We start from the raw sequence: 22,448 nt of genomic DNA, 5'->3' as shown, positions 1-22,448 counted from the left end.
TTCTTCTGCAGAACACAAATGCAAATATTTTAATTGAGATGTGATGTGATTTTGTGCATGCAATGCAAGTTAATGGGGTTCAAAACTTCATAAAGCTCCAAAAAGCACATAGAAGGCTACATATAGGTAACCCATGTCTTCCGTTCTCACTCAAAACCGATCGTATTACTTCAGAAGACATGGATTAAACCAAATGAGTCGTATGGATTACCTTTATGCTTGCTTAATGTGCTTTTTGGAGCTTGGACGTTTTGGACCCCATTGATTTGCATTGTACATATATATTCACATCATATCTCCATTAAAAAAATCTTTGATTCTTTTCCACAAGAAGTCTGTCATACAAGTTCGAGATGTCATAAGAGTGAGTAAATGATGAAAGAATTATTATTTTGGGGTAATCTATCCCTTTAAGTGTCTTAAGATGTATTGTAAAACTAGAAATGATCAATATTACCATGATAAATGATTGTAGCTTTCATACTAGGGCTGCACAATTAATCAAAAAACAATCGAGATTACAATCACGGCTGTGTATGCTCCAGTCCTTTCTATATTTTCTATTTACAACGTGTGTGGGTTTTTCTTTTAAACATTGAGCATTGCAACAAAAATGAGAGACGTGTCTGTTGTGTGCATGAATACAAAGATGAATCAAAGTGTTCAAAATAGTCTCCCCACACATAAGCTGACGTTTTTGGCATTTTCATTGCTGATTTCTGTGAAAAATCTATTACATTTAGCAGAATGGATTTAAACCATTTAAACATGGTAAAATGTGTTAAAGTGGGTTAAGAGTACTACAGACTTAATGGCTGCTGAAGATGTTATCAAATTAGCTGAAATGTTTAATAAACATGAATTATGTCTCACATGAACACAGTTCTTAGCTTGTCTTCGATGTGTAGCATAAATAAAGAATATGACATGAAGTTACTCTAAACGAAATGTTTTTTTATGTAAACTGTATTAATCAAAATTAATAATCATGATTACAATATTAAGGGAAATAATCAACAATACTCACAGAATGAGACTGCTCAGGTTTCCTGCATTTGGCCCCAAATATGGTATCACCTCAAACTCATTGTTATTCAGTTTTCTGCACAAATAAACCAAACGGTTACACATGTAGATTTCATCTGTGACGTTTGATTAAAATACAAAAACACAGAGTGCACTTACACTTCACTGAGGTACGGCAGACTGGCGGTCAGCGCTTCAGGAAATGTGCGTAACTTGTTATGACTCAGATCCCTGTAAAAGAAAAACAGTCAAAGACGCACACATGTGCAGCGCTCGCCACAAAACATGCAAAGAGAACCCGTGTCACTCGACGGAGGCGCCTCAGAGCCACTGGCACCAAAACAAACTTGTGGAGGAGTCCGGGAGAAGCAGAAAGGGAAAATAAACTCTCAATAATCCAAATAAAACTGGCCACAACCAAGATACAAGATCACGTGAAACTACATTCAGAGAATCAAAACAATAACAACTAAAGCCCAGTGCACACTGTACGATTTTGGCCATGATTCTGCCGTCTAAGACAAATTTCGGGAATCCTTAAGGATTTCTGTCATCGTAAGGCAAAATCGGCAGTCTTACAGCGGTCAGTGTGACATGTTCACTGACGGCCGATTAATAGTCTTCGGGATGATCGTTTTTTTTGGGGGGGGGGGGGGATTTCCCCCTTTTTCACCCAATTTGGAATGCCCAATTCCCAGTGCGCTTTTAAGTCCTCGTGGTCGCATAGCGATTCGCCTCAATCCGGGTGGTGGAGGACGAATCTCAGTTGCCTCCGCGTCTGAGACCGCCAATCCACGCATCTTATCACGTGGCTTGTTGAGAGACATGGCGCGTGTGGAGGCTTCACGCCATCCACCGCGGCATCTGCGCTCAACTCACCAAGCGCCCAACCGACAACAAACCACATTATAGCGACCACGAGGAGGTTACCCCATGTGACTCTACCCTCCCTAGCAACCGGGCCAATTTGGCTGCTTAGGAGACCTGGCTGGAGTCACTCAGCACGCCCTGGGATTCAAACTAGCGAACTCCAGGGGTGGTAGCCAGCGTATTTTACCATTGAGCTACCCAGGCCCCCATCTTCGCGATGATCTTCAGTCTCAGACGAAGTTCTGGAAGTGTCATAAATTTAGCATTGCAGTCGTATAGTGTGACTGCTATTATGACGGCCAGATTAGAAAGTCCGCTCCTCTCTCGCACCCCAATTCACTTGGAAAGAAACCTGCTCCACGTCTGCACCATAGCAACATTTGTGCCCAGTTATCACTCTACTCAAGCTCTTTCAGTGCTTTTTCTTCTTTTCATTTTACATAAAAAGTTTCAATAAAAAAGCAGAAAATACTTGGAGACACTTCAGCAATATGAAAGCATTATTCACGAATTAGATACAGAGATTGCAAAGCAAAAACAACATGTTTCTTAACATGCTTTTTTCTTTACAACTTTATTTTAATTGCTATTTTACTAGTTTGAACAATTTATATTGCTAAGTATTTATGGGACGTTTTAATCCAAATAGTTCATACTGCATTAACTAATGTTTATATACACAACTTTTGATTTTAAAAATGTATTAGTACATGTTGAAGTTAGCTTTTAACCAAGATTAATAAATGCTGTACAAGCATTGTTCATTGTTAGTTCATGTTAAGTAACAGGGGTGTAACGATTCAATCATCTCACAGTTCGGATCAGTTCATGGTTCTCTAAACTAAGCCTGAGTCAAGAAAAGTTAAGATTGAAAGTTTTCTTTTATTAATACTTTAAAGACATATGCAAAACAGTTCCTTTTAAATTTAGCTAAAAATGCTTTTATTTTTCTCCCCTTTTCTCCCCAATCTGGAATGCCCAATGCGCTCTAAGTCCTCGTGGTGGTGTAGTGACTCGCCTCAATCCAGGTGGCGGAGGATGAATCTCAGTTGCCTCCGCGTCTGAGACCGTCAATCTGCTCATCTTATCACGTGACTTGTTGAGCGCGTTACCGCGGAGACGTAGCGCATGTGGAGGATACACGCTATTCTCCGTGGCATCCATGCACAACTCACCACACGCCCCACCGAGAGTGAGAACCACATTATAGCGGTTACCCCATGTGACTCCCTAGCAACCGGGCCAATTTGGTTGCTTAGGAAACCTGGCTGGATTCACTCAGCACGCCCTGGATTCGAATTCACGACTCCAGGGGTGACAGTCAGCGTCTTTACTTCCTGAGCAACCCAGGCCCCCAAAAATGCTGTTCTTAAAAATGCTAAATGATCCATCAGACATCAGCCCAGAACAGGGCAATAGTGACATTTGACATTAGGATTATATTCCCCATACTTGATTAATATGGCACTATCGGGGCCTGGGTAGCTCAGCAAGTAAAGACGCAGACTATCACACCTGGAGTCACGAGTTCGAATCAAGGGCGTGCTGAGTGACTCCAGTCAGGTCTCCTAAGCAACCAAATTGGCCCGGTTGCTAGGGAGGGTAGAGTCACATGGGGTAACCTCCTCGTGGTCGCTATAATGTGGTTCTCACTCTCGGTGGGGCGCGTGGTGAGTTGCGCGTGGATGCCGCGGAGAATAGCGTGAAGCCTCCACAAATACTACGTCTCCGCGGTAACGCACTCAACAAGCCACATGATAAGATGCGCGGACTGACGGTCTCAGACGCGGAGGCAACTGAGATTCGTCCTCCGCCACCCGGATTGAGGCGAGTCATTCCAAATTGGGGAGAAAAAGGGGAGAAAAAAATAAATTTTCACTCGTGCAGTCAGATCAAATCGCTCTCGCGCTTCAAACGGACATTCGATCTCTCGTGCTGAAAAGGCGTGTCTCTCTCTCTTACGCTCCCGATTTCAGCCGGACACCTGTGGCTGCTAGTGTGCAATCGTATTTCAGAGCTCCTTGTGTGCAATGAAGCGATTTGCAGTTGTATGCCCACGTTACGTAGGCCCTTGCGCGTATTGGATAGAACAGACGCTAAAATTATTTAAGGAAAAAAAATCCAATATCCTCATTTTTGAACCGTGATGTATCATGCCACAATAAACCATTACACCACTATTAGTGATGTTATTAACTAATGTTAACAAATGGAACCTTATTGTAAAGTGTTCCCCAGTAAACATTGTGTGAGTTGTGATCGGGCCGTGTGGAGCGCTGACTCTCTCCTGAAGGTTCATGAATCTGCCTCAGCTGCTCTCACCCATCTGGACTCCATCAGCGCAAACGCTGCGTGGCCGCAGGGAACATAACGACTGCTAATCTATTCACAACGCAGGGAAAGTAAATGGCGCCTTTGATTGCAACAGCAAATCCTGTCCGTATCTTGGAGCGAGTTTCTCTTCTGGCTCTTGACAGCCGATTGACTGGATTTTCTCAGACGCAGAGGTGGAGCGTTCACAAGCACTGAATGACAGAATGCGTTGGTTTTTTTTTTTTTTATTAACCCAGTTATAACACCTGATAAATCTCACTCATCTGGTCATATTGACTCATGCTGTTGACCCTCAAGAAAACAGGAAGTGCTTTAGAGAGAGAGTCTTATATACACAGACATCCTCACAATCTCCATCAGAGAAGAACCTGGAATAACACACACACACACACACACACACACACACACACACACACACACAGTCCGTGTGAAGAGATTGAGATATGACACTCTGCTCACTCTGTGTTATAAGATACACGCTACAGACTCTTGTTCAGTTTATTACACTGACTTTAACACACCGTGCACCCTAATTCACCACACTTCTCACTGTCAATACATTACACTATATCTGCAATTGTCATTTCTATATTTCTTTGTTGAAGTGTTCAGAATAACATTAAGGCCACATCCAAACAAATCTGCAAAATCAATTAGCTTTCAAACAAATCCTTATTAATGTGGACTCGGCCTAAAGCCCAAAAAAGGGTAGACCAATATATCGGTTTTACAGATTAATCAGTGCCGATAGTTGCTTTTTGGAACGATCGGTTATCGGTAAAAATCTATGCCGATAGTTGCCGATATTTTTTTTCAAAGAGTCAACCGTAAAAACAGCGGCCTCTAGAGGTGAAATAAAAACAATCACTGACACCTTTTGGGGATTTTCTGCATCTAAATCTTTCATCATTGACAAAATTCCTCCATATATTTATCCTCACTTCAACGCATATTTGGATTACATAATGAAGTGTTTTAAATTGAAACGATGCCATGCAAAAAAACTGAATATAGGCCAATAGCTAAGAAAAGCTTAATTGGGTTTATAATTAAACGTAGAGCACTGTAATGGAGCCAAGTCTCTGTTATTTCAAAATAAGAGTCCCTGGCGTACATACAGTTGAAGTCAGAAGTTTACATACACTTATGTTGAAGTCATTAAAACTTATTTTTTAACCAATCCACAGATTTAATATTGGCAAACTACAGTTTTGGCGAATTGTTTAGGACATCTACTTTGTGCATGACACGAGTAATTTATCCAACAATTGTTTACAGAAAGATTGTTTCACTTTTAATTGACTATCACAATTCCAGTGGGTCAGAAGTTTACATACACTAAGTTAACTGTGCCTTTAAGCAGCTTGGAAAATTCCAGAAAATGATGTCAAGCCTTTAGGCAATTAGCCAGTTAGCTTCTGATAGGAGGTGTACTGAATTGGAGGTGTACCTGTGGATGTATTTTAAGGCCTGCCTTCAAACTCAGTGCCTCTTTGCTTGACATCATGGGAAAATCAAAAGAAACCAGACAAGACCTCAGAAAAAAAACTGTGGACCTCCACAAGTCTGGTTCATCCTTGGGAGCAATTTCCAAACACCTGAAGGTACCACGTTCATCTGTACAAACAATAGTACGCAAGTATAAACACCATGGGGCCACACAGCCATCATACCGCTCAGGAAGGAGACGCATTCTGTCTCATAGAGATGAACGTAGTTTGGTGTGAAAAGTGCAAATTAATCCCAGAACAACAGCAAAGGACCTTGTGAAGATGCTGGAGGAAACAGGTAAACAAGTATCTATATCCACAGTAAAGCGAGTCCTATATCGACATAACCTGAAAGGCTGCTCAGCAAGGAAGAAGCCACTGCTCCAAAACCGCCATAAAAAAGCCAGACTACAGTTTGCAAGTGCACATGGGGACAAAGATCTTACTTTTTGGAGAAATGTCCTCTGGACTGATGAAACAAACATTGAACTGTTTGGCCATAATGACCATCGTTATGTTTGGAGGAAAAAGGGTGAGGCTTGCAAGCTGAAGAACACCATCCCAACCGTGAAGCATGGGGGTGGCATCATCATGTTGTGGGGGTGTTTTGCTGCAGGAGCGACTGGTGCACTTCACAAAATAGATGGCATCATGAGGAAGGAAAATTATGTGGATATATTGAAGCAACATCTCAAGACATCAGACAGGAAGTTAAAGCTCGGGTCGCAAATGGGTCTTTTAAATGAACAATGACCCCAAGCATACCTCCAAAGTTGTGACAAAATGGCTTAAGGACAACAAAGTCAAGGTATTGGAGTGTCCATCACAAAGCCCTGACCTCAATCTGAGGAGGCCTATAAACCTGACTCAGTTACACCAGTTCTGTCTGGAGGAATGGGACAAAATTCCAGCAACTTATTGTGAGAAGCTTGTGGAAGGATACCCAAAACATTTGACCCAAGTTAAACAATTTAAAGGCAATGATACCAAATACTAACAAATGTATGTAAACTTCTGACCCACTGGGAATGTGATGAAAGAAATAAAAGCTGAAATAAATCATTCTCTCTACTATTATTATTCTTAAACTGAGTTTAAATGTATTTGGCTAAGGTGTATGTAACCTTATGACTTCAATTGTAGTTAAAAGTCCATTTTTACCTGATTAAAGTTAGGATTTTGGTTGAGCAATAAACTACATGTGGGATTTTATTCATTGTGTTGCCTCTGTGTCTGTGCACATTATATTAAAGTAAGATTATTTCACATTCTATAAAACCATTTAAAAAAAAATATCAGCCGATTAATCGGTTATCGGCCTTTCCCACCACCACAATTATCGGTATCAGCTAAATACACTATCGGTCGACCTCTAGTCCAAAGTATACTTCTTTCAGATGCAAACGCAAGGTGTACAGAACACGTGATGCTAATTCCGTCATCAGCAGAGCGCTCGAACAATGAACGCGTTTTTCTAACCGCGCTTACTCTGAACACGCATAATGCGAATGTCTACGCATACGATTCAATTTCAATTCACAAGCTCATGATTGGATTCGATTCATTTGGGTATATTTCATTCAGTTATAATGTCCATTTTGCTTACATAAGAAAAAAATTCTCTCACATCTAATGCTGTTATTAAAACCACACTGGGTACCTCCTAACAAGGTACATTATGAAAATATGAATTATACACATTTTAATCAGTAGTTTTTTTACATTTGGTCAAATTTTAGCTTTTCAAAAATACCTATTCCATCAAATGATGCCTACATACTGTTACATGTCTTTGGTTTACAAGCATAATTTGTACTATTTACAGGTATTTACACTGATTTGTAGAACAAGTGCTAAAATGGTACTGTCTCTTTAAGAAAAGCGTCAGTTCAGTAAGCATCTCACAGAAGTGATTTGGTTGCGCGTATATTAACACAAGTGGAGTCAAACGGCTTCTTGACGGCATCTGTGCTATTTGTGATTAGGATTAAATGTTTTGTGGCCTTGGTAGCTCAGCGAGTATTGACGCTGACTATCACCCCTGAAGTCGCGAGTTTGAATCCAGGGCGTGCTGAGTGACTCCAGCCAGGTCTCCTAAGCAACCAAATTGGCCCGGTTGCTACGGAGGGTAGAGTCACATGGGGTAACCTCCTCGTGGTCACGATTAGTGGTTCTCGCTCTCAATGAGGCGCGTGGCGAGTTGTGCGTGGATGTCGCGGAGAATTGCATGAAGCCTCCACACGCGCTACGTCTCCGTGGTAACGCGCTCATCAAGCCACGTGATAAGATGCGCGGATTGACGGTCTCAGACGCGTAGGCAACTGAGATTCGTCCTCCGCCACCCAAACAACAACTGACTGTAAAGAACAGAAAGGATATTAAGAGACATTATAGACCTTATTCACGCTAGCGGCAACTTTGATTTTTAATGGGAATAATAACGAGGCTGTGAATTTTAATTTGACGGACTGTTCAATGTTTTGAGTAAAAATCCTTCTTAGTAAAGGTGCAAGTCAATTTTGTGTTTTACTTTGAAACTGAAGTGGTGTAAAACAGCTGCTGTCGCCTCAAACACTCCAGTGCAGAGAAAAAACACACACTTTTCTCTTTCCAGATGTATATCATGAAATGCTTTTTTCCTTCAATTTTTCCATTCTGGCAGCGCTTCACGGCCAAAAACTTGAGGCCTCCATCTCTCCCCCAGCACCCGTCTCTCTCTCTCTTAATGGCTTCCATCTCTGGTTGGGTTTAGCTGCTAATTCAGCAGAAATAATGGACGAGGGAAAAACAAAAGCTCAGCCAGTTTAATGCCTTAACATGCTCTGCAGAGCTAAATTAACATGCCAGAGGGCAAAAAAAATCCACCTCCCGAGCCCCCTCAGACCCCCCTGAGAGCACAGCTCCTCTCTGCATTTATATAAACTTTACACACATTTTTTCCTTCCATGTTGGGCAGGAAAAATCAACCCTCAGTACAACTGAACGTGTGAAAGAGGACTGAATCTTGAATCTTTCAAAAGTAGGAACAGAATTCTTCAGTGTTTACTAACCTGTGTGAAAACAAACATGCACACCAGGAATGAAATAAAAAGAAAGCAATTACAACTTCAACATTAGTCAGTCCTGTAGAATTAGAATGTGTTTGTTCTTCATGCATAAAAATAACATGTATGCAAATGAAGTCAAAACAAAGTACTGTGAAACACAATACACTGATTCATGTGCTAAAACCTTGAAAACATTCAGGAGAATTCTTCCTCTAATTATTTGAACGGCAAAATGTGTTTATTTACAATTTTACATTAGCAGCATTTAAATGTCTTGATTTGAATTCCTAACTTTTTTTGATCAATAAATAATATTCTTTCCAACTTTTGATTTTTCTTCCTTTGATAGTTTAGCTGATCTCAACAACGTCTCGCAATGAGCTCAGATTTGCCAACACAAGTCTGCAATCAACAGTCAGAGATGTCAGTATGAACTCATGAAACATTTATTATTAAATTGTGTAATAAAAAAAACAAGTATCTAAGCTATGCTATCTACATTCATTTTATAGCTCTACAGTAACCACAAGAATTTGTTTGGATTTTAAACTCATTATTAAGAGGGTACTTTAATTCTACTGTGATTGTGTTTGGATTATTTGGGCCTTTAAACTGAAAACACACACACACACACACACTAATACACAAACTCATACACTCACTCACACTAATACACAAACTCATATACTCACACACACACACACACACTAATACACACACACACAAACTCATACTCACACACTAATACACACTAACACACACACTCACAAACACACTAATACACACAAAAACTCATACACTCACACACTAATACACACTAACACACACACTCACAAACACACTAATACACACACAAACTCACACACAAACTCATACACTCACAGTCACACACACACTAATACACACACAAACACTCACACTAATACACACACACACAAACTCACTCTCTCACACACACTCACAAACACACACTAATACACACACACACTCACAACCAAACACACAAACACTCAGACACACGCGCACACTCACAAACACACAGGCGCTCACAAACACACACACACAAACACATAGACACTCACAAACACACACACTCACAAACACATACACAAACACACACTCACACACAAACACATGCACAAACACACATTCAAACACACAGGCACTCACAAACACACACACGCACACTCAAACACATAGACACTCACAAACACTCACACACACAAACACATAGACACTCAAACACAAACACTCACTAATACACACACACACTCACAACCAAACACACAAACACTCAGACACACGCACACACTCACAAACACACATTCAAACACACAGGCACTCACAAACACACGCACTCAAACACATAGACACTCACACGCACACTCACTCACAAACACACTCAAACACACACACTCACTCACAAACACACACACACACTCAAACACATAGACACTCACAAACACACTCAAACACAGACACTCACTCACAACACACAAACACATAGACACTCACAAACACACAGACACTCACAAACACACTCACTCACAAACACACTCACTCACAAACACACACACTCAAACACATAGACACTCACACGCACACTCACTCACAAACACACTCAAACACACACACTCACTCACAAACACACACTCAAACACAGACACTCACAAACACTCACACGCACACTCACTCACAAACACACAAACACATAGACACTCACAAACACACACACACACTCACAAACACACACTCAAACACAGACACTCACAAACACACACACAAACACAGACACTCACAAACACACACTCAAACACAGACACTCACAAACACACACAAACTCACTCACAAACACACACTCACTCAAACACATAGACACACACAAACACACACACACTCACTCACAAACACACACTCAAACACAGACACTCACAAACACACACTCACTCACTCAAACACACACTCACTCACAAACACACTCAAACACACTCACTCACTCACAAACACACACACACTCACAAACACACACACACTCACTCACTCAAACACATAGACACTCACAAACACACACACTCACTCAAACACATAGACACTCACAAACACACACACTCAAACACAGACACTCACAAACACACACACTCAAACACATAGACACTCACAAACACACACTCACACACTCAAACACACACACTCACTCACAAACACACACTCAAACACACACACTCACTCACAAACACACACACAAACACATAGACACTCACAAACACACTCAAACACAGACACTCACTCACAAACACACAAACACATAGACACTCACAAACACACACTCAAACACACAAACACATAGACACTCACAAACACACACACTCACTCACAAACACACACTCAAACACAGACACTCACAAACACACACACACACTCACTCACTCAAACACATAGACACTCACAAACACACACTCACAAACACACACTCAAACACAGACACTCACAAACACACACACAAACACAGACACTCACAAACACACACTCAAACACAGACACTCACAAACACACACTCAAACACAGACACTCACAAACACACACAAACTCACTCACAAACACACACTCACTCAAACACATAGACACACACAAACACACACACACTCACTCACAAACACACACTCAAACACAGACACTCACAAACACACTCAAACACACACACTCACTCACTCACTAACACACACTCAAACACACAGACACTCACAAACACACACTCACTCACTCAAACACACACTCACTCACAAACACACACTCACACTCAACACTCACAAACACACACTCACTCACAAACACACACACACTCACTCACAAACACACACACACTCACTCACTCAAACACATAGACACTCACAAACACACACTCAAACACATAGACACTCACAAACACACACTCAAACACACAGACACTCACAAACACACACACACTCAAACACAGACACTCACAACACACACTCACTCACAAACACACTCAAACACACACTCACTCACAAACACACTCAAACACACACTCACTCACAAACACACACTCAAACACACAGACACTCACAAACACACACTCAAACACACAGACACTCACAAACACACACACACTCAAACACAGACACTCACAAACACACTCAAACACACACTCACTCACAAACACACACTCAAACACATACACTCACAAACACACACACACTCAAACACAGACACTCACAAACACACACTCAAACACACACTCACTCACAAACACACACTCAAACACAGACACTAACAAACACATAGACACTCACTCACAAACACACACTCAAACACATAGACACTCACAAACACACACTCAAACACACAGACACTCACAAACACACACTCAAACACACAGACACTCACAAACACACACTCAAACACAGACACTCACAAACACACACTCACTCACAAACACACACTCAAACACAGACACTCACAAACACACACTCACTCACAAACACACACTCAAACACAGACACTAACAAACACACACACACTCAGACACTCACACACAAACACACTAACACACACTCAAACACATACAGACACACTCACAAACACTCACAGACACACTCAGACACTCACAAACACACAGACACTCACAAACACACAGACACTCACAAACACACACTCACTCACAAACACACACTCACTCACAAACACACACTCAAACACAGACACTAACAAACACATAGACACTCACTCACAAACACACACTCAAACACATAGACACTCACAAACACACACTCAAACACACAGACACTCACAAACACACACTCAAACACAGACACTAACAAACACATAGACACTCACTCACAAACACACACTCAAACACACAGACACTCACAAACACACACTCAAACACACAGACACTCACAAACACACACTCAAACACACAGACACTCACAAACACACACTCAAACACAGAGACACTCACAAACACACACTCAAACACAGACACTCACAAACACACACTCACTCACAAACACACACTCAAACACAGACACTCACAAACACACACTCACTCACAAACACACACTCAAACACAGACACTCACAAACACACACTCACTCACAAACACACACTCAAACACAGACACTAACAAACACACACACTCACAAACACAGACACACTCAGACACTCACACACAAACACACACTCAAACACATACAGACACACTCAGACACTCACAAACACACAGACACACACAGACACTCACAAACACATACAGACACACTCACACAGACACACTCAGACACTCACTCACTCACACACACTAACACACACTCAAACACATAGACACACACGTCGAATCCAATGCAGAATTCTGACCATTACTTTTAGTCATGTTTGTTTTTCGCTTTTACAGGTGTAAATATTCTCGTAATTTTGATCAAGAGTGTATGTTTATAATCATATTCTCTCCTGTATGTTTTTGTCAGATATTTTCCCGGTGAAACACAAAGAAAGTGAAGCAGCACTCACAGATGGGTGATCCACGCGGGGAGCCGCTCCAAACTCCTGCCGTGTTTTAATCGACTACAGTCCGCTAAAGATCCAACACACGAGCACACAGACGGACAGGGTTCTGGTTCCGAAAGATCCGAGTCTCCGTGAATCACTTTCATCTCCGAACAGAGAAATAAAAGCAGCGCGAGTTTCACAGCGCAAACAGACTGCGACATTTTCACCGTCCAATTCACAAAATCAAGCATTAAAAGTTCAAATTCCGTACGTCTATGGAAGAAAACAGAGTTCGTGTCGAGTCCGTGTGAAATAAATCTCCTTTTCGTGTGTAATATCGTGTATAATCGTGCAGATATTAGCGCCTCACAGTCCGCTCCATCAGCGACAAACTTTCACCAACTTTTTTTCCATCGCGCTGGAATCAGAGCAGCATTCCGACGTGCGCGCTCCCGAGAGCGGAGACGCAGCGCACTCGCCAAAGGGAACAGAGGGATTATGGGTAATGTAGTTCAAATAAGGTTTGTGTATAAAGTGCTGTAAATACTGTGTTACATATTTCTATAAGAAGATGATGACATTAATTAATTTATATTATTTCTTGAATATATGCTTTTTTAAAAAACGTATTTCTGATTTCTTTGTTTACTATGAACTGTTATTCATTTATTTTGTTAAATTCTATTTTAAATAGCACTACATACTGTATATTTTATTTGTTATTATTTCTTGTTTGTTTGTGCTATTGCTATTTTACCTGCAGAGGCTTAGCTAACACAGTCGATGTGATAGAAACATAATAAATGTGCAGTTTAAATGCTGAAACATGAGCTTATACATGCCTACTTTATTGTACATTCCATTTACATTCTATTCAATTGCACAATTATTGCTTAATTTTTATTTGTGTGTGTGTGTGTGTGTGTGTGTGTGTAGTATTATTTTTCTCCCCCCATCCATACATTATTCAGCAAGTAAAATAATAATAATAAAATTAATAAATAACAAATTAAACAGACATATACTGTAAGTGCATATTTTAACCCACTGTATACACATATATACACATGCATATATTTCACAATTGATTCCAAATCAATAATGCATATGTGCATAGAAGCTTTTAAAAGAAAGAGAAAGGAGAAAAGAAAACAGAAACAAACTAATGATCAATAGTAATGATTAATCTGATTAATAATTACATTTTAATCAAACTAAGGCACACAGATTGAACAGAACTTAATCTTAGCTACCACAAATCAGTCACAGAGTTTGCAACTGTTTGTAACTACCATTTGTAAAACAAAGGCCTGATTTCTCCAGCATTAACATGCAAAACAGCATGATTATGAGTCTATTGTGTGAGTGTTCTGTTCTTGTGTTATGGGCCCCAATCTTAAAGTAATGCTTTATTTCCTAAAGCCATTGGGGTGTCACTGAACTAGGACTTTTTTAAACTTTACCCTGAAATCACTCATTGATCATTTAATTAGAGATTTATTTTCCCCGATCACTCAAAATAATAAGTAGGTTAGTGGTCTAATTAAATTTGATTGTCCTATATAATCAGAGAGAGAGAAAAGAGACATAAATCAATTGTCATTAATTAAACAACCTTTGCTTTAATTGAATATGGCCACAAGCATCTGATGAAAACAGTTCGGTATATTCAGTCTGCTGCTTTTATTGAATCTCGTGTCTGTCATTGATTTCATTTAACATGCAGAGACATTAATTTACCAAGATAAATATTCTTCATGAAGGTTCTTTTTAATAATAATTTTCACTCTCCCTTTCATAAAAACCAAATGTAAATTTGAGTTTTGTGGTTCCAGTGTTGATGTGGTTTGATAATGACTCTGGACTCAAGAACACTTTTATCTGAATCTCTCAGTCGAGTCCTCAGAAGAAACTCGGAGGAGTCACATACTGAAACAATCAGTGAATGAGATGCAGAGTCACACCTGAGAGCATATGTGTTTGACCGTGACTGAGTGATTGATTACGTCTCCAGAGGACTAGTTTAACACCAGTTACTGACTACAGGGAGAGAAAGAGACTGTGTTATTGTTGGTGTGTGTTACAGAGATCTGTCGTTATCTCCTAATGATGGAGTTTGTTCGGTTCGGTGATTTTTGACATCAACCAGCAATACTTTGCAAAAGATCCTATACAGTATAAATAGTGTTCTGAGTCCACACTGATAATCTCATTCTGATCTCAAGAAAGTTACGAGACTGTGGTGACATTTTCACAAAATGATATTACATGGCTCCTTGTTCTGAGGTGAAACGTCCACTGTGTGGCGCTAAAAGTGAGTTCTCGTTCTCTACTTCCTGCACATTGTGATGTCACACTGTGATAGATATTTGCATCTGAGCGCCTCCACAACAACACATCAACGCCTACTTTACCTTATCACTCCCGTAGCCCTGCCCAGTAGTGGTGAGTCAGTCAAGAGCAGAGAGCCAATCAGAGCAGGGGGCGTGTACTGTCACGTCTTAAAGGAGGAGCAGCACCAAAACAAAGTGTTTCTGACGGAGGGTCAGAATGAGAATGTTTTACAAATACTATATGACTGTTTTTTGTGCAGAAAAAACTTTACTTATGTTACAAGTGAACCTCAAGGGAAATATTAATGCCAAATAAAGCGCACAGTCGCTGGTGCCTTTACTTGTAATTTATTAACATGATAATAAAGGAGAGCTCAAGCTTGCAACCTGCCTCGACTCTTGTCTCTTCCGTACCCTTCCGTCAGCATCCTCTTTATAGCTGATTGGCTCACCGTGACCTGAATCAAACTGTATTAACCAATGAGCATCTACGTCATTTTGTGGCGCTTCTATGAAACTTTTGGCTCATGTTTCAGCTTGCATCATGTTTTTTTTTTGTGTGTGTGTGTGTCTAATACAGTAAAATAAAATGACTTTTACAGTAATAAGAATCATCTTTAAAAACAATCGGAATGGGGCCTGGGTATCTCAGCGATTACTGACACTGACTATCACCCCTGATTATTATATTTTAGAGTTATTGGTGAATATTCTAGTTTAGTTATCCTACATTACTGAATGAAAATAATCTGTGGAAAATGGAGAACCAGAAAGTCTCGGGGTTTGGCCGCTCACCGCTTTACTCCAACACAAGGTGTGGCCAGGTGCCAGTTATTATACTCAGAATAGCAACAGCTAGTGAAAAAAAAGTGTCTTCCCAGCATGCTCTGCTCTGATGGATCCTGTGAGCCTGTACAAACATAAGCAGAGGGCTGGTATGGTGGAACGGGACGTGTGTTTTACAGGTGACGGTAGGCAGACGCTGTTTACACTCAAATACTGCAGCTAAGAAGAGTCGACTCTGTGTGGAAGAGACACTGAGTTCTGTTGCGTCCGCAGACATTCCTCCTGCGCACGTGTTGAATGCCGAGCTGCAGGTATCTGAACTGCGCTTCATGGAATTCTGGGTATTCAAGAACTGATGAAAGATTCAGTGAATGCATCAGTCAAAGGACTGTGTTGTTATTTTGAAGGAGTGAAATGGCGAAAATATGGGGTGAATGTTTAATTCTAAAAGAAGATTAATAATCATCTTCACAGATGAGATCTCTTTCAAATCTCAATGCTGTCTCCTATGAGATTAAATGGAGCAAATGGGCTGAAGTCTCCTGCTTCTCAGAAGTTTCTCCTGAGAAAGACTCCAGTAATCTGACACGTGTCTCAAAAATGTCTCAAACTGTGCTCAGATTACATACCAAACTCTGCAATCAAAAGTCAGAGATCTCAATGTTACAGCACTAAATACTCTTACTGTATGTCAACAATTGACTCATTTATATCTATTTTTAGCCGAGCCAGAAAAACCGAATCATTGAAGTGAATCGCTTCTATTAGACAGCCAGCATGTAAATGAACCGGTTAGACTAAGCAGTTGGGAACTACAATTAATTTTAGTGAGTCGGTTTGCTTTGCCGCTTCATGTAAATGAACCAATTCTTGTAAATGATTCACTGATTCACTTGAGCCCTGCGCAGCCTTAAAGGGACTTTCATTTCCCTGAGCAAAATCAAAACTTGTTAAGAGTTTCATTTTTGGTTTATCACTTTATTTCAGTGGAGAAACTGTATATAAAATTGTGTTTAATTAGTTTATATTTAGTATACATTTATATATATATATATAATTAACACTTATGCACTGTTCATCATTAAATCACATTCCAATTGTTCCCGGTCAAAAGTGACCGGAAACAATAAATGTGTAATTACGTTTTAATTTTTATGAAAGAAATGTAACAACTTTAAATTAAATAATGTAAAAGCACTAAAGTTGTGCATTTTGGTTGGGTTTTGGGGTATTTAGACCTTTTTTTATTATTTACTAATTTATTTAACTATATGACCTTGAACTTGAGCTTGAAAGTTGACTTATTTTATTTTTATATAATATTTTCTCAAATACTGAACCAATCCTAATAAATTATATACCGTTTGAAAGCTTAAAGTCTCAAGAATCAAAATGTGTGGGGCCTGGGTATCTCAGCGAGTATTGACGCTGACTATCACACCTGGAGTCGTGAGTTTGAATCCAGGGTGTGCTGAGTGACTCCAGTCAGGTCTCCTAAGCAACCAAATTGGCCCAGTTGCTAGGGAGGGTAGAGTCACATGGGGTAACCTCCTCGTGGTCACTATAATGTGGTTCTCGCTCTCGGTGGGGCGTGTGGTGAGTTGTGCGTGGATGCTGCGGAGAATAGCGTGAAGCCTCCACACACGCTACGTCTCCGCGGTAACGCGCTCAACAAGTCACGTGATAAGATGCGCGGATTGACGGTCTCAGACGTGGAGGCAACTGAGATTCATCCTCCGCCACCCGGATTGAGACGAGTCACTACGCCACCACGAGGACTTAGAGCGCTTTGGGAATTGGGCATTCCAAATTGGGGAAAAGAAGGGAGAAAATTAAAAAAAAAGAGTCAAACTGTGCTGTCCATTTTTTAATAATAAAAACCAGATGAAATTACAAGTATAAACACTAGATGGCTGCACAGAGCTACTTATTCTTCCCTGGTTGAAGAGAGGATGATTTCTCGATTTTGTCACAAGTTCTGCATTTAGATATACATTTAAACACGATCAAAGACTACTTTTGTCAAAGTTTAGCATTTTGTTTGATTTGTTTTAGGTTATGTCAGTTTTTGCATTCCTGAAATGAGTAGAATAACAATAAACAATAAAATTACTAATAAACTAATTTATTCCTAATTTAAACAAGATGAGTGTGTGTGTGTGTGTGTTCAGCATTGTAGATATGTTATGGTCTCACCAGTTCATTTTGGTGTGTGTGTGTGTGTGTGTGTTCTGCATTGTGGCTGATGCATTGATCAAAATAAATAAATAAATAAATAAATTTGTTTTATAGTCTGACCAGTTCAGTTTTGTGTGTGTGTGTGTGTGTGTGTGTGTGTGTATTTTGCACACTTGATGTTTGGTAGTCTCACCCCTTCATGTCTGTGTGTGTTTTTTCTGCATTGTGGCTGTTTTTTTGGTTTTTGTTTTTAATTGTATATAATAAATAATGAAAAACAAATCTCTGAATTTTTTGCGTTTCTCATTCATTTCCTATGGCGGTCACTTTTGACCGGGAACAGTAAAATTGTAACTTTTTTTTTTCTACCACTCAGACTGATCGAATTGACTTTCTTTGTGTGTGTTCAGCTATCAAATGGACAAAAAGTCACTAAGTCTCGTACCCGTCAGATAAAAGAAACCAGTTTTACTGAAGAAACAAAATTGATTTCGGTCAAAAATGACCGAAGAGTGCATGAGAGTTAAATCATATTATCTAATTGTTATATTTCTTAATATATTTTCTTCTTAAATAGGTTAAATGTAGTTAGCTACTTTTTGTTAGTGGCTTATAAATACTTTTTAAAAGAATAGCTTGGTGGTAGTTTAACTTTACTTTAAGTTATGAGTAGCTTGTAGCAACACAGATTGTCCATGTGTCTAGAAAAACTAGGCCGCACGTGGACAGTCCGTCCATACTGATGCTGAAATGTTGTTCATGCACACTGTGTGCGAGACATACCACAAAGTATACTTTGGCCTTGAGTCTCCTGAGCTATAAGAGCAATCTTTGAGTTTTGCAACCTTTCTTTCACCTTCTCACAATGAGAACCAACCAAAATAGATGCATGACATGATGGGTAAAATACACTAAAAGTTATAAGTACACCAAGCGTCTGCAGAGTGCATGCGATACACTTCTGCATGGAGATGTTGTCAAGGTTTGACGTGCAGCTGAGAGACGAGAGAAGTGGGATGTGTTTGTGTGCGATGTGTGGCCAGTACTCATAACAGACCCAAAACCCCCAAAACTAAACAAACTCTGTGAGTCTTTCACTGGCCTTATAAAGAGAACAGTGTACGGCACATACTCGCGGTTATCATACATGCCTTTTTTAATTAATGAAATTACACACTGAATCATTGAGTTTGCTCTTCACAGCCGTCGGCCAAATGAATGCAAACAACACTTTGACCAGTTATTCCATCTGGGTACACAAAACCAGATTTACAACAGGTTTATGAAAACAAGTCTAGTTTACACACATGAAGCCTTCTTCACAGGTCCAGTTTGAGGCTGATTCAAGTTGCTCTTTAATAGCTCAGGAGACTTAATTAGCTGTTTCATTAAAGCATTCATTTGATCTCTTATGTGTCAATTGTTGAAGTCCAGTAAAAGTATAGAGCTATAAAATGACTGTGGATAGCATATCGCTGATCATTTGCTCTTAACAGAATTTAATGAGAAATGTTTGAGTTGAAATCTCTAGATGTTTTCCAGTTGAAATTTAGTGCGTTGACATATACTAGCCACAGCGAGACCCACAACAGTCACAACAACAACATGGAAAACTTTGCAGCCACATGCATTTCTTACATTGTTTGCATGTTGATTTTGGTGCAGATCAGATGTACGTTGTGTTTATAGTGATGTCTGATGCCAGAAGACGATGCAGTTTGCTCTGTATGAGCTCTGCTTTGTTTCACTTCCACATAATCCTTATAAACTCTGCGTAATAGTAACATTTAGACTGAGGAGAGATGCTGTGAACAAATAGACGATTAAGAATATACAGTATATGGTTTGTCTTTATCTTCCTTGCGATCACTGATATTTAAGGTTTGTTGTTTGGATACTACCTGTCATCTGCATAAGGCTACATTCAATAAATATCTTGCTTTCTGCTACATTATATGGATGGAATCCACATGAGATCAGTAAAAGAAGCTGCTATGACCACTTGATTATAATTGAAAGATATATATGGGATCAAAATCCCGTCAAAAGTATTGCGATCACGGATCCAAAAATAATAAGCGTGAATCAAAAAATAATAAGTGCAAAAATAAATAAAAAGCGCAGATCAAAAAATATATAAACACATTTAAAATATGCTGCAAAAAACAAAAAAAACAAAAATACAACAGAAAAATTAAAGCAAAGTCATCAGAATTGCAAACAAAATCATGCTTTCCTTGGTTATATTACTGTTTTTTGTGCTTTCTGACAGTTTTGCTCATATTTTCATTTTTTTGTACGCATACACCGTATTTTTCTTTGCTTTTGTTTCCAAGTTCTGCGCTTGATTTTCCAAAACTTGTGAGCAGAGTTTCATGTAAATCAGGGGGCGTTTTGCATCCCTATTGGTCCATTAGTTCTTGATTGACAGCTCCTCCTCTAGCCAATCATTGGAAGAGGGGAGGTGACATCACTCCAGTGCGACTCTGACAGCTGCTGCTCAATATTATATTATTTGTGGTTGATAGATACACTGCTTGCATCTGTTTTGAGTATTTTCTGCAGCTCTAGGAAACAATGTGTTGTCCGAGTAGGCCATTATCATAGTCCGTTAACACACGTATCGAGTCAGCTGAGTCTTTAGTTTAGGCATTATTTAAGACTTCCTTGTTTGTAGGTTATTAGGCTGCATGTTTGATGCATGTTTTTAGTAGCTGTACCAATGTAGTCACAAGTTCAGAACCCAACTTGATCCGCTTTTCCATGAAATAAAATCCAGATCCCGACACCAAGGCCTGTTACAATACTGATGGATATAGAAATCTAAAAGGTGTGCATTATTGCTGACACCTACATGCACACTTTGGAGTTGGTTGTATGCCTGTAAGTCATTTTTTCCCATTTTCTCCCCAATTTGGAATTCCCAATTCCCAATGTGCTCTAAGTCCTCGTGGTGGCGTAGTGACTCGCCTCAATCCGGTTGGCGGAGGACGAATCTCATTTGCCTCCGTGTCTGAGACCGTCAATCCGTGCATCTTATCACAAGGTTTGTTGAGCGTGTTACCATGGAGACGTAGCGCGTGTGGAGGCTTCATGCCATCCACTTCAGCATCCACGCTCAACTCACCACACGCCCCACCGAGAGCGAGAACCACATTATAGCGACCACGAGGAGGTTACCCCATGTGACTCTACCCTCCCTAGCAACCGGGCCAATTTGGTTGCTTAGGAGACCTGGCTGGAGTCACTCAGCACACCCTGGGATTTGAACTAGCGAATTAGCGAACTCCAGGGGTGGTAGCCAGCGTCTTTTACCACTGAGCTACCCAGGCCTCTTTTGTATTTGTTTTATTAAAGAAATGTGCATTGTCGCCAGAGGTTTTTGTTCACCACCGGTGAAGAGCTGCAAACCTCTGGAAAACATCTGCACACTCATTTGCATATGAAAATAATGAGTGGGAAATTTGTGGCAAGTTTGCAGCAAATTTATTAGAACTCTAGATTTTTTGTAAGGGTGCAATATCTTGGTATGTTAGTTTGATTTCGCAAAACCAGACTGGTATGATTTCTGTTGGACTAAAGCATTAACAAGAAATTTCAAAAGACACATTTTTGCTTTAGTCCGACTGAAATCAGACGTTTTATGTTCATGTAAACGCACTCTGTAAGGTACTTACAATGGAAGTCAATGGGGCTAATTTTTGGAGGGTTTAAAGGCAGAATTTTTTTTTTTTTTTATAAAAGCACTTACATTAATTCTTCTGTTAAAACTCATGTATTATTTGAACTGTAAAGTTGTCAGAATTGTCGTTTTTGTGGCGGACTACTGTTCTAGGTGGATGAACTTCTAGTTATTTGTCACTTGCGTTATGTCGTCA

At 39.9% G+C, this 22,448-nt stretch overlaps 1 protein-coding gene across 1 annotated transcript in view; it reads right to left on the bottom strand.

Moving 5' to 3' along the window:
- LOC127436422 (leucine-rich repeats and immunoglobulin-like domains protein 3) overlaps positions 1 to 13,789 on the bottom strand; it is a 33,886-nt gene extending 20,097 nt beyond the window's left edge. The window contains exons 1-3 of the mRNA XM_051690546.1: positions 13,295 to 13,789; positions 1,186 to 1,257; positions 1,028 to 1,102 (exon numbers count right to left, since the gene is read on the bottom strand). Coding sequence (XP_051546506.1) covers positions 1,028 to 1,102; positions 1,186 to 1,257; positions 13,295 to 13,524 — 377 coding nt within the window. The 5' untranslated portion in view covers positions 13,525 to 13,789. The remainder of the gene's footprint in view (positions 1 to 1,027; positions 1,103 to 1,185; positions 1,258 to 13,294) is intronic.
- Between the last annotated feature and the right edge of the window lie 8,659 nt (positions 13,790 to 22,448).

The sequence above is a fragment of the Myxocyprinus asiaticus genome, chromosome 47 (genome assembly GCF_019703515.2).
Source record: "Myxocyprinus asiaticus isolate MX2 ecotype Aquarium Trade chromosome 47, UBuf_Myxa_2, whole genome shotgun sequence".
Lineage (NCBI taxonomy): Eukaryota > Metazoa > Chordata > Actinopteri > Cypriniformes > Catostomidae > Myxocyprinus > Myxocyprinus asiaticus.
The sequence above is the reverse complement of the archived record's forward strand: the minus strand, read 5'-3'. Positions and strand labels throughout refer to the sequence as shown.